Raw genomic sequence first — 21,387 nt, forward strand, 5'->3', positions numbered from 1 at the left:
ATTTTTGTGATTTTTTGTGATACTATTTCAATTTAGCGGAGGGTATATTTGTCACAAATTTATCAGTTTGGAGTTTTTTGCAGTCGAATAAATTAGTTTGGGATAAGTTTGTCATAGATGTACCAAGGTTTAGGATTTTTTTTTATAGTCACGGGTATACCGGTTTGGAGTTTTTATGGTCAAAAAAAAATAATTTGGGGTAAATTTGTCACAAGTGTACCAGTTTGGAGTTTTTAAGGTATTAACCCTTAAAAATTCCAAGTGTGCCGACATAATCTGTCGGCACATGTTTCTTGTTGTTGCTAGTTCAAATCTTTTTGGCTAGCGAGAAAGTGACGCGGGTGAGTCTTGCACAATAGCAAGAGAGAACCGGTGGGCAATCCATTGGAAGCCGTATCATAAAGGCCTCATTTGATTAAGCATTCCCAAGTAACTTTTAGCCCTAAAAGTCCTTGGGAAAAAATTTAGATATTTGGTTCAGTATTTGAAAGTGTCATTGGCCAAATCGACCTTGAAATCTTGAAAGCCCAAAAGCAGTCACCCGCTTTGGGCTTTTAATTTCCGAAATGCAAGTCCATCTTTACTATTCATCCGTTAACTTTTTTTAAACCAATCATCTTCCCCACATCCCAACCGCGTTGATCGGCGACGGAGTTTTATCGGATTTTATTTTTATTTTTTAAAAAAATAATAAAAACTCTTTGCAAATGGTGGGTTCACCTCTTTTTTTTGTTATTTTTATCTTTTGACAATCAATAGCCCAACTTTTTTATCAATACACTAGAATGATCATTAATTAACAAAGATGATTAATACTACAATAATTTTTAAAAAAAAATTATTCAAAGTTGAAAACAAACCTAAAAGAACCCTAGACGAAAAGTTGAGCTTTGCATCTCCTCTATAATCAAATTCTTTTAATATAATTTTTAAATAAATTTACTAATATATATCTTTTATATTACTTTTAACATGAAAATATAAAAGGTTATATAATCATTGTTTCTTTTTGCAATTTTAAAAATACTAAAACTAAAAAATTTAATTTGGTAACACTAAAAGGTTTTCAAATATATGTTTACCAAATAGTATTACATTTCCTAAATCACTTTTTAGTTATAGTTTACCAAACAGTCTATGTCACGCCCCAATCCTCGGGCATGCACACATCTTTCTCACTTGGTCGATTTTATAATGCGATATCCCAGGATTATGTATCGCCGACCCTTTCATTTATTAAGCATATGCGGAAGCAGTTATAATCTCCAGACAATAAATACGATGGGATAGAAAAGCAATGCCATATTTTTCATATTGAAACTTATAACCAAACTTTTATACAAAACACAAACCAAAGTACTTCATTACTATTCACATCAAAATTGAGATCTCAAAAGAAGATGGAATCTCAGTCTATCTAGGTCGTACTTAAGATTCATTTCGGTATTATCTTCTTCTTCCAAAATTCTTCTCCTCAGGTTTCACCCCAGAGTTCTCCTTCTCAGATTCCTCCTCCTTAGCTCCTCACCGAGGTCCTGAAATGTTTTCCCCAAACCGGGATGAGACTATGTCTCAGCGAGTTCTACCCCACTAAGGCCCGATTAGTAAACTATTATACTATAGGCTACCTAAACACGCACAGGGCAGAGGACTTACCTTGGCCTCAGATTACACCTGCATATTAGCACAGTTCAAATAAACACCCGAGCAATCACATCACTGATCGAAGCATCGATCAAATCGACCCAGTCAATTACATATCAACAAGACCACTCACGGTCATTTCCATTCAATCAAGCAATTCACAACATCAGATAAAAACAATGATCAATCGACTTGGTCGATTACATGTCAACGATGACCCTTCCCCGGCCAATTCAGTTCAATCAGTCAATCCATGACAAACGAATCAAACCATATCGATGATTTCATCTATACTCGATAATTAATCTCAACATTCCCATTCAACATTCCCACTCAAATATAGGCTAAAGGCGCTAGAGGTGACCCCAACACAAAGTCTCGTCATCGTGCAGTACTTAGTCATTGACCACAAATAACAATAGTATAAGGCGCTAGAGGTAATTCACACGAAATCTCGCTGTCGTGTAGTACTTAGTCCTTCACTACAAAATGCAATAGGATAAGGCGCTAGAGGTGACTCACATAAGATCTTGCCATCGTGTAGCACTTAGCCATTCACTATGCATAACAATGCTATAAGGCACTAAAGGTAATTCCCATGCGACTCAAGTCGTCATGTAACACTTAGCCCTTAACTACAATAAGCAATGGTATCAGGCACTAGAGGTAACTCACACGAAGTCTTCTACTTGTGTAGTACTTAGTCTTTTACCTGCTCATGATCCATTGGTTTTCCTCAACACAACACACATCACATCACATCAACTTCCAATAATCATCTTGCTTCAACTATAAGCCAACACACGATTAATCCCTCACGGCCCAATGACATTGTGCCTCGCACTTAACTTCCTCAATTAAAGTAATGTCTTGACCTCATTTCTTCGTATTAGAAATATTCAATAAAATATCGTGTGTGGACACACGGCTGGCCTTAGCCAAAATCTAATATTTTCCTTTCCATAACTCCCACATTTTCTATAGTCCGCTCAAATAGTTTTGGCATTATCAACCGATGTCCGGTTATTTTTCAATTAATAACCAATGATTTTCCAATTAAAGAATAATTCCCATCCTTTGCAAATAATTCAATTCAACACAAAATAAAGCTCCATTAAATAAACGGACTTCACCGCGATGATCATCATGAAATTTCGGTCGTCGAATAACCCAACCTTAATTTCCGAAAAATAAATCATTAATTAATTAATTTCGAAAATTAATAATTAATTACAATAAATCCAATTTAGCTCAAAATAAAGCCCAATTAAATAAACGGGCTACACCACGATCATCAGCATAAAAATTCGGCCACTAGCCATCCAAGTTGAATTTCAAAAAAAAAATAAATAATTAAATAATTAATTTCGAAAATTAATATTTAAATACAAGAAATTCAATTTAGCTTAAAATAAAGCCCGATGAAATAAACGGACTTTGTCATGGTGATCAGCATAATATTCCGATTACTGGCCATCCCTGTTGAATTTTCAAAAAATAAATTAATTAATTAATTAATTCCGAAAAATAATATTTAAATGCCAAAATTCCACTTAAGCCCGAATTACCAAATTGAAGCCCGATTAGGATCGGGAAAAATCCCAGGCTACCCTCAATAAATAGTAGACCATGTCTACTTGCTAAATACATATTCAATTTATCTAATTTGTATCACAATTGACTAATAAACACTAATCTAACAATCTAAATCTAATTAAATAAAACTAAACAACCAATAAGTGTCATTAGCTCACTAAGCAAGGATTAGTGAGATTACTCGTCGGAATCGCGCGCTAATCGGATCAATCCGACGGGGACGGCGCGATGAACGATTCCTTCCAAAGCACGGCTCGGGTTCGAGTCCCGGAAACGGCCCAAAACCACCCACGAGTGTGCTGGAAACCCACTCGGTGGGTTGCTGGTTTGGCTGCAAAACAGAGAGGAAGTGAGTTGGTTGGGGGCGGCAAGGGGTCGGGAAGGTAGGTGGCGGCTTGGCGAGGCCGAGCGGTGGCCCACGGTGGCCGGAGGTGGTCGGATCGTGGCTTGTGATGGCTGAATCGAGCTGAACAGAGGGCGGCACGGGCGGCTGGTCCAATCTTCGGTGAGCTGCTGTCCTTCCTCCGTTTCTGGTTTTCACGAGCAAGAAACAAGAAGAAGGGGAGCTTTCGGTCACGAGGGGGAGTGGGGAGAAGAGAGAGAGAGAGAAGAAGAGATAATGGTTGAAAAGTCAAATGGGGAAGAGAAAGCAAAGTAGAAAACGGCAAGGGAAAAGGAGAGAGAGTCGGCCTGGGGAGGGGTGTCCGCACGAAGGAAAAAGGAGGGAAGAGAGAAAAGAGAGAAAGAAAAGGGAGAGAAAAGAAGAGAGAGGAGAGAGAGAAAAACAAAATAATATAATATCCTTGCTCTTATTTTATTTTTCTTTTTCTCTTTCCCACTCTAATTTCTTTCGGTCTTCGATTTTCCTCTGATAATTTCTTTCCTGAAATTTCGGGCTCGTCAATAATTTGACGGATGATGAGACGGTCCTAAAAATGAATTGTGATACGCTCGAATATTCGATTCTCAAAACCGAATGAAATTTCATGATTAAAATCAATCGGACGAGATTTTAGTCCAATCCAATAAATTAGGTAGCTTTTAGGGATTTTACCGTGGATATATATCCCTTAACGGCTTCACCCAATAGGTTAGTTAACTCGTGAATAGCTCAGAGAAAAATGACCATAGGCGCGCCGACAATATGCACATTTCATTTTATCGAAACGAGGTCGAATTTCAGGATGTCACAGTCTAGCATTTCGGAAAACCCATTTACCTCAAAGGTATTTACATTCTCCCATGAGCATTTCCCCAAAGCCGAACCAAATGGGCCTAAAAGCCTGGAGCTTGCAAGGGATTGCAAGAGCAAGAACCTGAAAAAACATAATCAGCACATGGCATTACGCCGTGTCTGGTCCACAGCCAAAGCTACTTTACGGGTTGCCGAGGCCATAGTGACCAGAATTTGATCGCTATCCTCCTTCAGGATGATACACCCGACTTACAAGTTCTTGGAGATGGAAAATGGGTTGCTTTCAATCCCATTCCCAGCACTTTCATTCCAACATAGTAAAAGAAAAATAAAAGGTTGAGATGGAAGTTGCGCATTTTTTTACTCAAGCTGGAGATCAAAAGTGTACATTTAATTGAAGAAAATAACAATAAATAATCACAGTAGATGGATCGGTTCCATCTTTTTGTCAAATCTACATACAAGTACTAGACCACGCTTTAGAGCCATGGTGAACAACTGTCACGACCTAACCTCAGGTGTTCCACCTAAGGTTTGGCTAATGGACTGAATTTTATCAAAGAGTCGCCACTAATCAGTTTATAATAGATCGATCAGACACATGAGTATAACTCTTACGAACTGGATAAATTGGGTACGAGAACTTGATTACACTAGATTTATCTAATACTCTTTTGGTACCATTCTTTTTATTTTCAACAATTATCTTTGCGGGCAACTGGATTGGTTTTAACCTAAATCATTGTGATGCAATGGGGTGATTACGCGAATGCACAACCATTATTAAACATTCAATGAATCAAATAAATTGCATTAAAAGAATTATACACACAAAGCAAGCAATTTTTTTTTTTTTTTTTGTATTTTCTTATCTTGAAATTAGAACTTTACTATATGACGTGCGCTTTAACTATATGACCTAACTCTATTGACAAGCAATTTCTAATCAAATGAACTTAATATGCAGACTATTTGACATGCACCTAATATTTTTGTATTTTTTATTAAAATTCGTAATAAAAAAACCTAATTAAACTATCTAAAATGAATAATTTTCTAGTCTATTTTAGGGACTAATTTGACTTAACCATGTCCTATCTTGGAAAACTATATTAGACCCTATCTATATATAATATAAAAAAAAAAAGTTTTTAGATTCTATCCTAATCTATTACAAAATTATCTAAGCGTGCAATTAAAAAAATGAAATCCTAATTTATGAAGGCATAATATTCCGATGCAAGATTTGATTTTTTTAGTATTTTCCAAAACAAGCAATCATCATATAGGCATTATATCCAAGCTACTCAGGATATTCATCAAATGAAGGGTTAGCATAATTGAAAAAATTCACAGATTAAATTAACAATTATTCTAATCCCAAACATCACAACATGTAAAAAAGTTCAAAATAATTAAAAATTCAATTTGAAATCTTACGGATCAAATTAATAATTATAATGAATTAAAAGTTAAAATACTATCAAAGTGCCAAAAAATCAATATAATTAAAAAAAATATCCGACATTTTACGGATCGAATTAGTAATTGTAGTGATTTCTAGATGACAATACCCTACAAATAATGCCTAAAACATTCATATAATCAACATTAGCATCGAGTGTTCCAATTTAAGCCATAATACCGAAACTTGATTTAAGAAAAATTACCTTGACTGCATTTTAATTCTCTAAAAGGACCGGTGCTGGGATTCGCAAATGACGATTTGCGTCGGGGTCGGCTTAGTGATAGCGGGTGGTAGGAATGCAACAGCAGCTCCCGGTCAAGCTCGTCGCGGCTTTGTGATGGCAGCTCAGGCGCAGCAACTCAAGAGGAAGGGCTGGTAGGCTAGCGAGCAGGCCGGTGTCGGGCCAACGGGCTCAGGACAGCGGGGCTTGCAGCTGGGGGGTGCTCGGGAGCGCGGCGACGGGCGGCGTTCAGCGAGGATCAGCCAACAGCGCGACGGGAGGAGGCGCGGCGATAGGCGCGGTGACGGGCGAGCTTCAGCGCGGCGACGGGGGACGGGCGAACGTCGACGCGGCGACGGGTGGAGCGCGGACAGGCGGAGGAGCGGCGACGGGTGCAGCGACCGGCAGGGCGCGGCGACGAGTGCTGTAGGTTGCGGGCGCCGGGCGGAGGGCAGCAGTAGCGACGGCTTTAGGAGCTCCGGCGACGAGCGGGCGGACTGCTGCGGCTTCAGCGACGGAGCTCGCCGGTAGGAGGGAGGCGGCGGCGAATCAGCAGCTGCCAGGAGCCGGGGAACCTGAAGAAGACGACCTCTCCTCTCTCTCTCTCTCTTTTTTTTTCTTCTTTTTCTCTACGTCTCGCGTCCACTCTCTCCTTCTCTCTCTGTACTTTGCTGACTCCTCCTTTTCTCTGCACTTTGTAGAGAAGAAGAAAAGGTGGCTACCTTTTGTTGACTTCTATGGATGAGGGAGATGGACGAGGAGAGACTCTTTTTCACGAATTGTGACCCCCTTTCCGTCCGTAATCGAGCCCTCTTTTTATAGGCCAAGAAAGGATTTTATTTGAATGTTTCATTTCATTTTCAACTTTTCCCAGCTGCCCATATCAGCTTCAAATTTCCTTTTCTCAATATGCATGAAAATCAATTTTTGCTCGCTCATAACCTCCTGAATATATCGTCGATACACATGCACTTACGTGCAATATCCTCTTTTATCTCTTTTCAATATTTCATCCGAAACCTTTATTTTTGCCAAGTAATATCTCCCGGCATATCATCCAATATTGTAAGAATAGAACAAATCCTTTCCAAAATATATCTATCTTCAAATCATAAAATTAACGCTCATTTATCGTCAGTCAATCCAATGCAAATGCAATAAAACAAATAATATAAACTAAATAATGAATGCTTCTAAAACTATATGTTATTTTTGTTTAGGGGTTAAAAATTAATCCATAATTTTTAATGCGATAAATAAATGACTAGGTTGCCAAAATTTGAGTGTCAATAGCTGTGATCGGCAAAAATATCCATCCCGAAATTTCATTGCCCATCTCCAAATGCACTTATTAGACATGCTCGGGACTTGATTGATTATGAACGTCCTGCTATCTACAAGACCTTTACATACGAAGATTACTATCACAGATTATGGGATGGAGGCTTAGCTCGAGTGTTGCTCGACATGTTCAAGACACCCTCGGCTTAGCGTTTATTTAAAACTTTCATATGATTCCGAATCTAGTACCGGGTCTAAGATGAAACTGAGAATATGTGTCTATTTCTTTACCGGTTATTATTATTATTATTATTATTTTGGTCGAAAAAAGAGTTTCATTCTTAATCAAAGATTTAATAGATACCCAATTAGAAGGGAGGGTGTTTTAGATTTGGATTTTGACCACCCAATCTGCTACCTTATGTTGGGTCTGCGAGCAAAGGGCCAGCCGAAGGCCTTTACTGCTGATAAGGACATAGTGACATTCCTCGATTAACCCATCGTTTGAAAGGATTTTAAGTGAGGGAAGAAAAAGGTAGTAAAGAAATAAAGATAAAGAAAATTGAGATAGAAAGATAAAAAAATAAAAATAAATAAAACAGTTTGTTTATTGTTGTTTGGAATGGGAGGAAAGCGAAGTGTAAACAAATGATTGAGATCTGAAATGTGTTGTTGGAAAGACGTGGGAAATGAAGGAAAAAACGAATTTTATGTGAATTTACCATTTTTCCCTCCCATTAAAGATAACGACCAATTTTATTTTGTAAAAAAGAAGGATAAATTTGAGATTGTGCACATCCTATGAGAATAAAATAGGTTGTACTCTTCATATTGAAATTGATGAAAACCACTTGATTTCCAATAAAAAATAAGTATGGACACATAGATTCGCAATTTGAACTTGTTGACGTTAAAAAATTTCAAGTTCCTAACCGTCAACTCAGATTGGAATAGATTGAACAAGGCACGATTGACATAAATTTTGTTAAATCTTTTTGGTTGGTAACTACAAATAATCGACAAAGGTGATGAGAAGTTGCTATCAAGCTACAGAAAATTATTTAGTGTTGAGTCACGAAATGTTGATAAACGACGCTCGGTTCAATTGATAGAAAAATTAAAGTTGAAGTGAAGATGGATAAATCAATAAAAAGATAAATGTGTCATGGAGCCAAAATTTCGACTACAATCATAACGACCCATTCAATGATGAAGCCAGCGCGATCACCATTATATGGAGCCGAAAATCTAAAAAGCCCCAAATAATAATAATGGTCGAGAAATGTAGGCTATTATAAAGGGCGGGAAAAGAAGTTACAAGCTGCAGAAGAAACTAGCGGCCTTGGGCGAATGATGAGGAATATTCAAACTACAAATGAACCAAAACATTAGAGTTTCTCATAATATTACTTTCTTGGGCTCCCATTTAAAATGTAATCTACAGATTTATAGACAGCGGCTGACGATGAAATTACTGCCCACCTCGAGATATTTAAGTTTTGATCTCATTCGTCGACATTGGATCAATTTTTATCGCGGCTAAGCATCAAAAGGCGAAACGAATTGTCCTTTGTCACTCCTGTCGCTTTTAATATTTTTGTCCTCGAAACTCGATATGGAGAAGATCTGTCGTGGCCATCATCGTCGCCCAATCTCGCCATCTCAATGCGTACGAAAGAAGCTAATGACGGGCAAAGTTCTCGTTGGCGTGGTTAAGTACAGCTCTTACCTGGGCAATTTACAAGCTGACGTCGGCGACCCCCACGTAAGCATGATCACGTCATCGTCCTTTTTTAAGTCAATGATTAATGGTGAGAATGAGAACGGACGAATAGTTCTCGTCTCCCTTTCAAACGACGCCTAACTGCATCGAGAGCTCATCTTCACATTGGCTGACATAGGGCTGGTGACATCTTCACCTACGTAGGCTTATCTCCTGCACTATCAACCTTCTAGTCGTTTGGATGGGGAGTACACGGATCTGCCAGAATGGGTCATGTTTTCTCTATAAATGCAGACTCCCTCAAGTTCTGTGTCCAGCAAAAAGATATATCATTTGCAGTGCTGAGCAGGATGGCTACGCCCGCCACTAAGCTCTTGCTCATCGACCGCGTGCCCAACAATTACATCTGGCCCCAGGCTGACCGCCCTAACCTCACTGAGGTCGAGGCCTCAGATGCCTCCACCATCCCACTAATTGATCTCCAAGGCCTCTTTGGTCCCAACCGTGATGATATTATCAGACAGATTGGTAAAGCATGTCAACAAGATGGTTTCTTTCAGGTACGGCATAAGAATATTACAGTGCGGGCTAGCTAAAAAAATGCTAATTAAGCAAAAGGGTATCAATTAAAACTTGATGGATGCGATCATCCCATAATGAGTTTTTGCTTTGTCTCATGTGGTTCTGCTCAACATTTTCTTTGGCAGATCAAGAACCATGGGATACAGGAAGAGATGGTGCAGGCCATCATGAACATAGCGGGGGAATTTTTCCGGTTGCCAGAGAGCGAGAGGCTGAAGAATTACTCCGATGACCGGTCGGAATCGACCAGGCTCTGGACTAGCTTTAATATCAAGACCGAGAAGGTGTCTTACTGGAGAGAATTCTTGAGACTCCTTTGCTACCCTCTTGAAGAATACATGCATGAGTGGCCGACGAATCCTCCATCGTTCAGGTAAGAAACAAAGCTACCCTCATGTTATTTATTTATTTTGACTCAAATATTCAACATTAATTATTTAATATATCTTTTCGATTGGAATGCATCACTGGCTACGGAACGAACTTGTGTATCCTTAAAAGATCCACAATGAGTTCAATTATCACTATCATCACATGTAAGCAATTTTTTTTTGGATCATTCATTCAAATCATGGCTCGATCTTATTTGATCCACAAGATTTCTGGCTATTTTACAAGCCCAAGATTTTTATCATATCAGGTGGAGCTTTTTTCTAAATAGAAAGACGGGAAATATGTAGACACGCATGATTTTTGTAACATCGAATGTTGAAGATTCCCGTTGATCATAAGGATTTCACAAGCTTTCACCAGTTAAGTTTGGAAAATTAAAAGCTTGACCACTGTAATTTCTAAAGTCTGATATTAGCTAAACAAAAAGATTGAAAGAGAAGAATCTCTCAACCGAAGAAATGTAGGACCCAAGAAAATAAGGGGAAGAGCCTATTTTTCACCAATAGACAATACTGATCCACGTGGAATGTCAGCCAGTCAAGAAAAAGAAAGTAGTACTTTCCAGTGATTTATTATGACTACCCCCGTTGCGGAAGTTAGAAAGAGCATGCCTAAAAGTTCTCGATTTTTTCGCCAAACTTCAAGTGTCTTGGCTTGTTGGCACACTTTAACTGCATTGCCGGTTCAATCTTCTTGACTAGCAGGAAGGAGGTGGGAGAGTATTGCACAAGAGTAAGAGAACTGGCGCTCAAACTGTTGGAAGCCATATCAGAAAGCCTGGGGCTTGAAAGGGAATACATAAGCGAGAACTTGGGCAAGCATGGTCAGCGGATGGCTATGAACTACTATCCACCATGCCCACAGCCCGAGCTCACTTACGGGTTGCTCTGCCACACCGATCCGAATTTGATCACCATCCTTCTTCAGGACGACGTGCCTGGTTTACAAGTCCTTAGAAATGGAAAATGGATTGCTGTCAATCCCATCCCCAACACCTTCATTGTCAACATGGGAGATCAAATGCAGGTACTTTGGCTACATTCTTTTGAAACATGTCCGAGGATGAGACGCTAAAGCTAATAAGGAGAATTTGGTACAACATATCATAAAAACAGGAAGGAGCGCCTTTTTTTTTAGCTTAGTGAAAGAAACAAAACTTGCATGATTGTTCTGGCTGATGAAGATTGATTCCATCTTTTTGCACAAGTTCATCATTTGTTTTCCCAACAAGTCTTGGAACTGGACATGTTTTTTTACTGATTCAGGTCATTAGCAATGACAAGTACAAGAGCATACTTCATAGAGCAGTGGTGAACTCTGACAGGGAGAGAATCTCCATTCCAACCTTTTATTGCCCATCACCAGAAGCCCTAATTGGACCTGCTCAGGGCTTGATTGACCACGAACATCCTGCGGTTTACAGGAGCTTCACTTATAAAGAATATTACCACACGTTCTGGAACAAAGGACTTATGACCGAATGTTGCTTGGACATGTTCAAGATACCCTCGGCTTAGAATTTATTCTAAACTTCGATCTTAGAGTTTTAGCGTTGGTGTGGAGAAAAATCAGGTTGTTCCATATAAATAAATTACCGTGTCAATCTTAAATTTGGAGCTTTTCTCTCCAATCTAATTTTAAATTTTGGAGTTTTGATGAGTAAATACTCCACCTCCTGTTTTATTGGTGTTTACAGCAGCCTTAATGTCAAATATATGCTCATCAACCCATTTTCGTTTAGAGTTTTGGCACTTCGCATTGGCTTAAGAGCCCGCTCTCACGAGTGTCAAATCTGAGTTTTTTAAGCATGTCTATGATGTCCCCATATGGTGATGGTGTTAAGAACACCAAACCTAAGCACACACTATCGAAAGGCAAAGTCGTAATTATAGATGAAGATCCAAGCATGTGCTTATCACTGATGGTACTGTGAGATTCGGTGTTTGGCCGCCAATCATTTTGTTTAGATGCAATCTCAAATCTATTATTAAAAGACAAATCTGTAATTATCTTTGACAATCATGCTCTAATGAAACACCTTGATTTATGGTTTTTTGTTTGTTTTAGAGTCTATGAACTTGCTATGTTACTTTGACTTTTAAGGTTCCCCTTCATGTATCATTTTGATAATGAATGGAGATTTCTTATCAACCCAAAAGAAAAAAATTCTTATTGATATCAAATGACATAAATGTACAACCTCTGATTCACAACGCAATTGGAAACTTTCAATTCTTTTCCTACTTTAATAACTCGATTTAATAGACATGCAACCTCTATTACTTGATTTTATCAATGATATCAAAATATATGGAGAAACATCAGTCCAGAAAGTATTTTCATATTATTTTCTTTTACAAATGGATTTCCATTATTAAGTAATTGAATATTGACTGATTAAATCAAATGGCGAGGAGACATTTTATATCTTCAATGAAAATTTTCATCTCTACATATGTAACGATGATTGGTTAATGAGATGCCATTGGTCTCGATTAATGTCATTGCTGTCCTATCTCAGATTTCTCAGTACTCCTAAAATTCCATACTCATACCAGCACTCTTTGCTTCGGCCAACCAAAATAACAAATTGATCTTCTCTTTCGACTGATCTTGACCTCGAGAAACCTACCAATTTTGCTGTCATTTAACTGCATCTATTGGTCCAATTTTAGCTTTAGCGTCCAGTCATTAGTTTACATGTATGTGTAAGTCAATCTTCAAGAAAACCGACAAATGAAGGGAGTTAAAAAAAAAGGGCAGGTAAGTATTTCAAGATAAATGTACTTTGATCACCAAAGTGGCAAGCCTAGTATTAATGAGATACCTTGTATTTCACAAGATCGCGAGTTCAATTCTTGCCGTAAGCGAATTTCTGAATAACTTGTATTATACTACCTAGTTATAGCATATTTTGTATAGATATACAACTCAACAGATAGAATTTTGGTGGGATGTAGTGAGCTTATCGAGTGGTCTGAAACTGAAGAATCCGTGCAAGGTACAGGACCCTTATGATAGCCCAAAGGAGGTCGCCAGTGAGCTAACCACCCAATTTTCAAGAAAAGAAAAGTCTAATTTGACTTTTTCTTTTTCTTTTTTCTGCTTGTCATACATACATGACTCATAAGTATTTTGTTTGTACATATCAAAAAGTTAGAAAGATATAGAATTTTTATAATAATTTAAGGACATAAATGTAGAGACTCAACTATTTAAAAGATCACGTAACTCTCTGAAAGTCCGTGAACCGGTTGAGGTCAACCCTTTAACATGTGCGTGTGGTCTTAATCGAGAGTAGCTTTTCATACAATCGGTGCTTTCAAATAATTGGCCACATTATCTTCCCGCGGTCAGAAAGGCAAGGCACATGGGTTCCTAGCACTTTTGTCCCCGCTGAGCTGCAATGTCGACAGCATCATAATCGAATCAGCCAAAGATACAGCCGAGAAAGGGGCCATTTCTCTCCACGCTCCAATCTTTACGGAGCTCCGATCGCTTTCTAGTCGATATACGGCTCATATCTTGCCCATCAAGTGCCCTCGTTCTTCATCCGCTCTTTCGGCCCGTTTTGATCATCATTTCCAAATGCGTGCTGACGTAGGCGTGCGCTTTTATATACATTGCGATTAAGCGATTTAGACACGTTTTGTTTTAATCTTTCTTCAAAGTGTAAAACTATGGGAATACATTTATGTTTGAATTTTTCATGGTGGATAACTATACTTTTCAGCTACAAAGTGCCCTCCCCCATTTCCCCTCCCCTACCCACTAGGGGTGTCAAAAAGCCCGACCCGACCCGACCCGACCCGACCCGAACACGAAACAAGTAATATACTTGTTTCGGGTCTTGATACTGTTTGAGACACAGACATAAAACAAGCAATGAAGATATGTTTAGGGTCGGTTAGGGTCGGAACATTGTTCGACCCGAAACACGATAACTCCAAATCCAAACATAAACAGTAAACACAAACACGTTCTCATCTTTCTCGGCTCCACCTTCTTCTCCGACGACACGACTGTGCCTACGCTCACGACCGCTGGAACCCTAGCCACAGCCGAATCAATCGATCGTCGACGCCCGTCGACGCGCCTCCGCCTCGCCGTCTCCGTCGCCACCCCTCGTCTCAACGCCGGAACCCTAGCCGCCGCCGAATCGTCGATCGTTGCCGACGACGCTAAGGAGGAGGACGAATCGGCTCTCGACCCCGAGCTCCGATACAGCTTCCGAGTGGAATTTCAAGGTTCGCTTCTCCCCGTAGTCCTCGATTACGCTCTACATAGGTTTGATCCGCTGCTTCTTGATTTCGGGTTTTCGTTTCGTTTTGTTTCCTGCGAGTTGTTTGGTTTTCATGTCGAGCGAGTGCGGCGTTCTTGTTCCGCCGAAATTTATAGCTAAAATGATTGATGGGTTTCTCTGCGTCGTCTTCTTTAGCTTTGGATGATTTCGGGAAATGGGGTGAGTCGTCGGGTGGAGTTGGATTTAGGAAGCTGAACAAGAATCGGAGAGTTGCCGTCGGATTTGTGTAATTGGTGTTTGCCAAGAAAAGAAGAGATTCGGCAGCTTGACTTCGAGAGAGCATCTTTTCTCTCTTTCCAGGATTAGGCTAGAATGAAAAAACTGCGAAGATGCTCGCGAGAGAAAAAGTGCTGCAAAATGTGCCGTCTTTTTGTGCTAATTAGGTGATGTGAGTTGTCGGAGTATACTTGTTTATCATGGAAATGTGATTCCTTTTCTTGGAGAGCGGAAGGCTGTGAATTGAAGTTAGATCTTGCGCATAAGTTTAAGTACCCCACTTCTGATTTTCGTGTCTCTGAAAAGAAGCAATTTCACATGTAACAACAAATAAGACACAACAACTTGACAAATTAATTTAGGTTCATATCCCACATGACATGAGTGATATCCATAATGGAAGCAGATAGCGCATATTTTTTTATCGCAAACAGACTGGGATCTACAATCACAAAAGAAAGTTCATTTTTACAATGCAAAGGGAAGTAGAAACAGAGGACTATATTTTCTTTATATGACATACCTCCCTGTTTATTGACTCTCCCTTGAAAGCCACATTCTACTCCTTGGCGAAACACCACCCAATCCTGACAGAACAAAGCATAGCTGAATTGTACTTTAAACAAAACAACAAACAATAGAAAAGAAGAAGAGCAGACAAAGAACTTATCATAGACTCTCACAAAACCATCAACCAATTTATTGGTACACGAGTGCTTTCTTTCGTGTTACTTATTGATGTCTTGTTAGACTGGTAGCTGGAGTTCCATCATAATTATCTGGTATACATTGAGATAAGCATTCCTATTCTCAATGGAAGTTCCAAGTCGCGGACATCTTAATTTTGTTGTTTATGTAATTGAAGCAAAAAAGGTCTTTGTAGAGAATCTAGTTTTTTTCTAGATGAAGTTGCTAAATTACTGTTTTTGTTTAAATATATTAGCCATTGTGGCAGATTCTTTACTTTGTAGATAGAGTAATGGGAAATGAATTTATAGTAAGAGGATGTATGTTGATCAGATTTACTTTGTTTGGAAGAACAGAATGTTAACTAGGCCTCCTCCTCATGCGTCGGTGGAGATCGACTATTAGTTTTGTCCTCCCTTTTTGGCATGTTTGGTACATTGAAAACAGATATGTTTTCTTTTCCAGGTTCAAAGTGATCATTTCAAGGAGTTTTTCGCTCTTGAATTAGACAAACATGGTTATGAAGCTTTATACAAGAAAAAAACGATCGAGTTTATTCATGGACTTCTCCTTTTATGTTGTCTTAGGTTTCACGTCATTTTATTTATTTATATGTCCATTGTCTGCAGGTTTATGGTGGGAATATCAATACAATAGATGGTTGTGCTACATTTTTCACAAAGACAGGTTTTCTAATGTAAAAAAATACGAGGTAAAAGAGTTGCTGCATTTGATGTCTTCTCCATCTCTGTATCATCGAAGCTAAAGGCTTCAATGTGTCTATGCGGGTTGCAGCGAGTCCTTGACAGAAGCATTGGTTCCAAGCACCTAGAAGAAAGTTGCTTTAAATCGATTAATTAAGATTGAGAAGCTTCGTGACGAAGAACTGCAGCCTCAAATTCTCAAGCTTTTAAAAGGATTTAACGAACCCCCCCAAAAAAAAAAAAAAAAAAAAAAAAGCAACCCAACCCTACCCGACCCGACCCGACCCATTGACACCCTACCCACATACTTCTGCTAAATTTAATAAGTTGGGACATTACAGGATGAAGAAATAGGTTCGGGTCTCCTAGGGTGAGTTTGGTAACAATTTTGTTTCGATAATAGATTATGATAAAAAAAATGATTATTTTTTATTCTATTCTCGGTAACAATTTCTAAATATTTTAAATCGTTTGGTGACTGTTCAAAATTTTTTTATTCTAGCATAAAATTGTGTTTAGTCTTGTACTCATTGATTGTTCCAAATCAATTTATTTTAATTTTTAAACATTTTTTTACTTTTTTTCTTTTCTTTTTTTCCTTTTTTTCTCTTATTCTTCTTCTTCTTCTTCTTGTGGCCAACGACCTCACCGAAGTATCGCCGGCTCTCTACGAGACCCGCCCGAGCCTCGCGGGCCGGGCGAGGCCCGCCTAGCCACCAGCGAGGCTCACCTGGCCCGTCGGCCACCGCCGAGGCCAAGGCGTCGTGAGGCTTGCCCAGCCCCGACAAGACTAGGCGTTGCGAGGCTTGCCTAGCCTTGCCAGTGGCTAGGCTTGCCTCCAGCAAGCTCGCTGGACCGATTGCCAACAACTAGTTGACAGCGATGACGGCGACGAACTACAGACGGCAGACGGCGGAAGGCGATCGTAAGATGGCGGTAGATGAAGAAGAAGAAAAGAGAAGAAGAAGAAGAAGAAGAAGAAGAAGAGAAAATGAAACAAGACTTAATTCTTAGATTTATTCCCGAAACAATAATCAATTTTTATTTTTTTTATTCTTGATTCTACTTCAAATCTGTTCCCGGGAACAAAAATTTTACCAAACGCGATTTTGTTTCGAAGCTGCTCCTGAGAACAAAAAATCAAAATCAGTTACTGTTGGGATGGTTATCATACAGCACCCTAGAGTATAGTGAGATTCGAGTTTCTGATGCTCTGTCCCTAACAGTAAAGGGGCTGATTATCGACACTTAATTGCTGAGGCCCAATCTCCATCCCAATTAAATGACCCTAGTCCTAATGCTTAATTGGATCCCCGCTAACAGCAGTGTCGGGGCAACCCATGAGATGTGAAATGAAAGCTGCTAGCCCCACGGTTGCCTTCGTGGCAACAATTCTGGAGTACCAGACAACCGAGGTACTCGAGCTCACTGGGCAACGCAAACAAAAGACCTGAAGGCGAAGAGGATGACCATCGAGTTGTTCATGTGACAAATTGTGACGAACGCTCGGGAGTATCTTCTGGATTTCTGCCCCAAAAAATAGACTTTCCATGTCAAGCTGGCCAGCTCCGAGTCTCGGACAAGAGAGAATTGGACCCGTCGGTCTGGTGAGGAGTGACCGGTGTCGATGATCGACTTACATTAAAAGTTTTCACACCGCCTCTCAGCATGAGCAACGCGGTAGGGCAAAAGATGACGAGGATGCAATGTTAGTGGAATTTCAGTATTTCCGCGATGAAAATTTTCATAAGTAAAGGCTATTACAACTCTCTGCATCTCCCAAGTATACAGTAAGGCTATTACCACTTTCTTGCTACTCTAGTCTCTCACAAAGGGGTGCATTGGCATTCAGGAATCACAGAATAAGTTTCACACTGCCGTCTTAACTCATGAGAGAGACATTTGCCACCTTCGCAGGATGGATCCTTTGCCATTGCTCCTGCATACTTAGCGCAAGCGAATGTGGTGGAAAGGGAATTACCGGAGGAATGAATGCGAAATGAGGAACCGAAGGAATACTAACGAAATGAGGCATGGAAATGTATGAGCTAGTGTGCAGAAATTTTGTGGCAATCCAGAATCATTTGACTCTAATATCGAATATGCACCCCAAAAGGAAAAATGACTAATACGATCCATTCCATTTAGGATGCTCACTCCGTTGTTAAATATTTTCTACCTAGCGAGAGAAAAAGAGTCCAGGCTGCAATCGCAATTCGCATCCCAGCCCTGATTCAGCATATGCTAAACATCTACTCGAGATCAATTAACACAGGCAATATAAAAGCATGGGTAGCATGTCCAAAAGTTGCGAACAAGGGCCGTGCACACTGCATTTTATACATGGTGAAAGGTTTCATGTCCACTGGACAATTAAGAGATGAAATTTAACCTCAGTGTTGATCCAGCTGGCTTCTCAAGGAAACATAGTGTAGGTGCTCATCATCTTTGTGATCGAGAAAAGTTGAATCACCAGATCCTTCAAACATCTCCACATATATTCAGTGCATCGATGCCTAACTACAGATGGGTCATCTCACTAGCTCAACATCTACTCACGCTCTATCTGAATAGTGACATGGCTGATGTTATATTCTCTTCTGATGAAGTCAACAACCTTGTTCAGCACCCTGTCCGCATTGGCTTCATGCTTTATTTTAACGTGGCAAGCCAGCAAGACTTTCCCGACTGTTATTGCCCAGATGTGCAACTCATGCACTGCAGTCACATCATCTATCTCGCACAGACCCTGTGCCAGCCTTGTGGCATCAATCTCCCTCGGTGTGCTCTCCATGAGAACCTCCAAAATATTCCGAAGCATTCTTATTGTAGTGCCCAGCACAATCACTGAGAATATAAGGGTACATATCAAATCGATGATCTTCCACTCGGGCTTATACCATATGATCGCTCCACCAATCATCACGCCAACACTCTGAATCGAATCTCCTAGCACATGAAGATAAGCACCCTGTACATTAATATTCCATTGCTTCTTCTGTTTCGGCCCACTCTCTTTTCGCTATTGATATCACAGCAAGCCTTGACCAATGGCTCTGTAAGATCTGTTTCATGGCCATGATGATGATCATGCTCATGATGATGTTCCAGAAATTCTTTATAATGATGGTGGTGATGTGCATCAGCTGTGACTTGGGGTTTTGGGTTAGGTCCAGCATGATCCTCGTCATTATGGTCATGGCTTCCATGGTCATGACCATCTCCACTATGCCAGTGATCATGATCATGGCCTTGACCGTGACCATGACCATGTTCGTGACCATGGCATTTCCCTGAAGAAAGACATTTGTTCAAAGAGGTTGCTCAAATAAATCTGGGACACATTTTTCCTCAGAGAAGCCAGCATTAATCAGAAGTGCAAATGACATAACCATCAACCGGAGTAATTGATCATCATACAAGTTCCACACAAAACTTGGAGAAATGCCACTATGAAGTTGCACACCTTCAAATCTGACTGCAGAGTATAGGAGACCTTCCATGCCTTCTGAACTTCATTGAAAAGGAGGACACATTGATCATTTGCATCTTTCAACGCTTGTTTTAGCCCCAAAACCTCTTGTTTAACATCTTGTAATTCTTTCTCTTTATCATACAAATCCTTCCTCGCATCATTGGCCTAAATAAGATAAAGACACGCACCTGCAAAAATTCAGTGCTTTTTCCTCTTTTTGATGACAAACAATAGAAATATTCACAGGGGCCAGAAATTCTGTATTAAAGTGCTTTAACAGAAGACATTACGGTATATCTGTACTAATTGTTTTTTTGGTCAGAAATTATTTTCTGATCCATTGAAAAGGTAATTGATAACAGTAGACATTACGGTATACCTGTACTAATTGCTCAAATTTATTTTTCATTCTTTGTATCCTCACGAATTATTTTTTAATTCTTTCAAAAAGAAAAAAATGCACACTTATTCGCCCTTCAGCAAAATGAAGTTTCTAGCTAACACTGTCATCATAATATATCAAGAAAGCACAAAACCCAGAAAAGCAACAAGAGAGGGTGCGTGGAATTCAAACCATACAAGTGAGAAACATTGAATTTCAAAACATCATTTCCTCGACTTTGAAATGCGTCTTTCAGAACCTTCAAAAAATCCAATGGATCGTCGACCTTTTCCTGTGTAAATTCGACAAAAAAATCCAAAGATCCCATGCAGATTTTCGATGAATTCCTTCCTGATTCATGCACCAAATCTCGTACCTACATAAATAAGCATGTGGAAGCACGATTACATCAAGAACAAAACGTACACATTCAGAACACCTAACTTGAAGCTATTTATGGTGAGTAAAAAAGAAAAGAAACCTGTTCATTGTGGAGTTCAAAAACTGTGACAGAAAAGTCATATCTAGATGTAGCAGTTGCAGCTGAATTCACTAAATCGAAGAACTCCTCAAAACAACGAGCATACAGACCACAATCATGGCTAGATCCTTCCTGAAAAGCATAAAAAAACACTATCATGTCAACTTCTATATCAGAATTTTGTGGAATGACATGGTGGGTGAACGTGGTTCATCATAATGTTACAAAGGCCCCCGTTCAGATAACTATGATTGCCAAAGATCAAACCAATGACAATCAGATCTAAGAAATGCAAGCAGAAGAACTTTTAGCTCCTTAAATTCAGACATGACATAAGACCAATATCTGACAGAAGTATCTGCATTAATGGACCGTGCCCGTAATGGCAGCCATACATGCATAATTCACAAAACACATCCTCATTCCAGATCAGTACCCTATTGAATACAATAAGAATGAAAAACAAAATACTTTATCCAAAAAGCCATACCAAAATATTTGGATATTTAGCTCATAGGGAGATAATATTCAGTGGGAGCATGTTTGAGAGAGAGAGACCATAGTGTGCGTCTTTCCTAAGTTACTTTGTCCATAAGCAAATATTGACACGTTAAATCCATCCAAAGATAATTGAACCAACGGTTGAACATCATTAAATATATCAGCTGCACATGCATCAGTCCTACTGTAAGATAACAAACCTCCACGCAAACCAGCCATGTAGCTAGTATATACCAAAAAAAGTTTCAAATGCTGCCTGTTATGTAACAAAATTAATCATTTTCTAGCTCACCCTGTCCAACATGAGGTCCATACACCCTATCGAATTCATAATCCTTCTTAGGATTGGTACTAGTCTCATCACCAGTGTCGACATGGATAGTAAGATCACATGGGAATTCTACAGCAAAGAGACCTACATCGTCAAATAATGGTCTCAAACGACAGAATACCTTTATGTTCCCTGAAATTAAAAGCATCTTCAAATCATTATAGGAAAGGAAAATACCCATAAATTTCTGACAAAAAAACTTCGT

General features: G+C 39.4%; 2 protein-coding genes and 1 long non-coding RNA gene across 3 annotated transcripts; 1 reads left to right on the plus strand and 2 right to left on the minus strand.

Moving 5' to 3' along the window:
• Window positions 1-9,477: 9,477 nt before the first annotated feature.
• On the plus strand, window positions 9,478-11,619 carry LOC104443083 (protein DMR6-LIKE OXYGENASE 2). Its single transcript, XM_010056441.3, has 4 exons — window positions 9,478-9,687; window positions 9,835-10,082; window positions 10,807-11,128; window positions 11,368-11,619. The coding sequence occupies exons 1-4, from the start codon at window positions 9,478-9,480 to the stop codon at window positions 11,617-11,619; spliced, it is 1,032 nt and encodes a 343-aa protein (XP_010054743.2).
• Window positions 11,620-18,268: 6,649 nt separating this feature from the next.
• LOC108959224 (metal tolerance protein A2-like) lies at window positions 18,269-19,896 on the minus strand. Its single transcript, XM_039310867.1, has 4 exons — window positions 19,867-19,896; window positions 19,479-19,652; window positions 19,231-19,305; window positions 18,269-19,034 (listed from the first exon to the last, which is right to left on the minus strand). Exons 1-4 carry the CDS (start codon window positions 19,894-19,896, stop codon window positions 18,564-18,566), a joined length of 750 nt encoding a protein of 249 aa, XP_039166801.1. The 3' UTR covers window positions 18,269-18,563.
• A 311-nt stretch (window positions 19,897-20,207) lies between these two features.
• On the minus strand, window positions 20,208-20,463 carry LOC104443084. The gene is made up of 2 exons (XR_005550531.1): window positions 20,351-20,463; window positions 20,208-20,245 (listed from the first exon to the last, which is right to left on the minus strand). It is a non-coding gene; the product is annotated as an uncharacterized LOC104443084 (long non-coding RNA).
• Window positions 20,464-21,387: the final 924 nt, after the last annotated feature.

This window comes from Eucalyptus grandis, chromosome 4 (genome assembly GCF_016545825.1).
Source record: "Eucalyptus grandis isolate ANBG69807.140 chromosome 4, ASM1654582v1, whole genome shotgun sequence".
NCBI classification, from domain to species: domain Eukaryota; kingdom Viridiplantae; phylum Streptophyta; class Magnoliopsida; order Myrtales; family Myrtaceae; genus Eucalyptus; species Eucalyptus grandis.

What these genes read in the sequence shown, in the direction of transcription:
- LOC104443083 (XM_010056441.3), top strand. Translation starts at nt 9,478, where the DNA reads ATGGCTACGCCCGCCACTAAGCTCTTGCTCATCGACCGCGTGCCCAAC. An exon ending in ACGAATCCTCCATCGTTCAG is followed by an intron (nt 10,083 to 10,806) that starts GTAAGAAACAAA and finishes CTTGACTAGCAG; the next exon opens with GAAGGAGGTGGGAGAGTATT. An exon ending in ACATGGGAGATCAAATGCAG is followed by an intron (nt 11,129 to 11,367) that starts GTACTTTGGCTA and finishes TTACTGATTCAG; the next exon opens with GTCATTAGCAATGACAAGTA.
- LOC108959224 (XM_039310867.1), bottom strand. Translation starts at nt 19,896, where the DNA reads ATGAAAAATAAATTTGAGCAATTAGTACAG. An exon ending in CTCTGCAGTCAGATTTGAAG is followed by an intron (nt 19,306 to 19,478) that starts GTGTGCAACTTC and finishes GTCTTTCTTCAG; the next exon opens with GGAAATGCCATGGTCACGAA. An exon ending in TCACTGGCATAGTGGAGATG is followed by an intron (nt 19,035 to 19,230) that starts GTCATGACCATG and finishes TGATATCAATAG; the next exon opens with CGAAAAGAGAGTGGGCCGAA.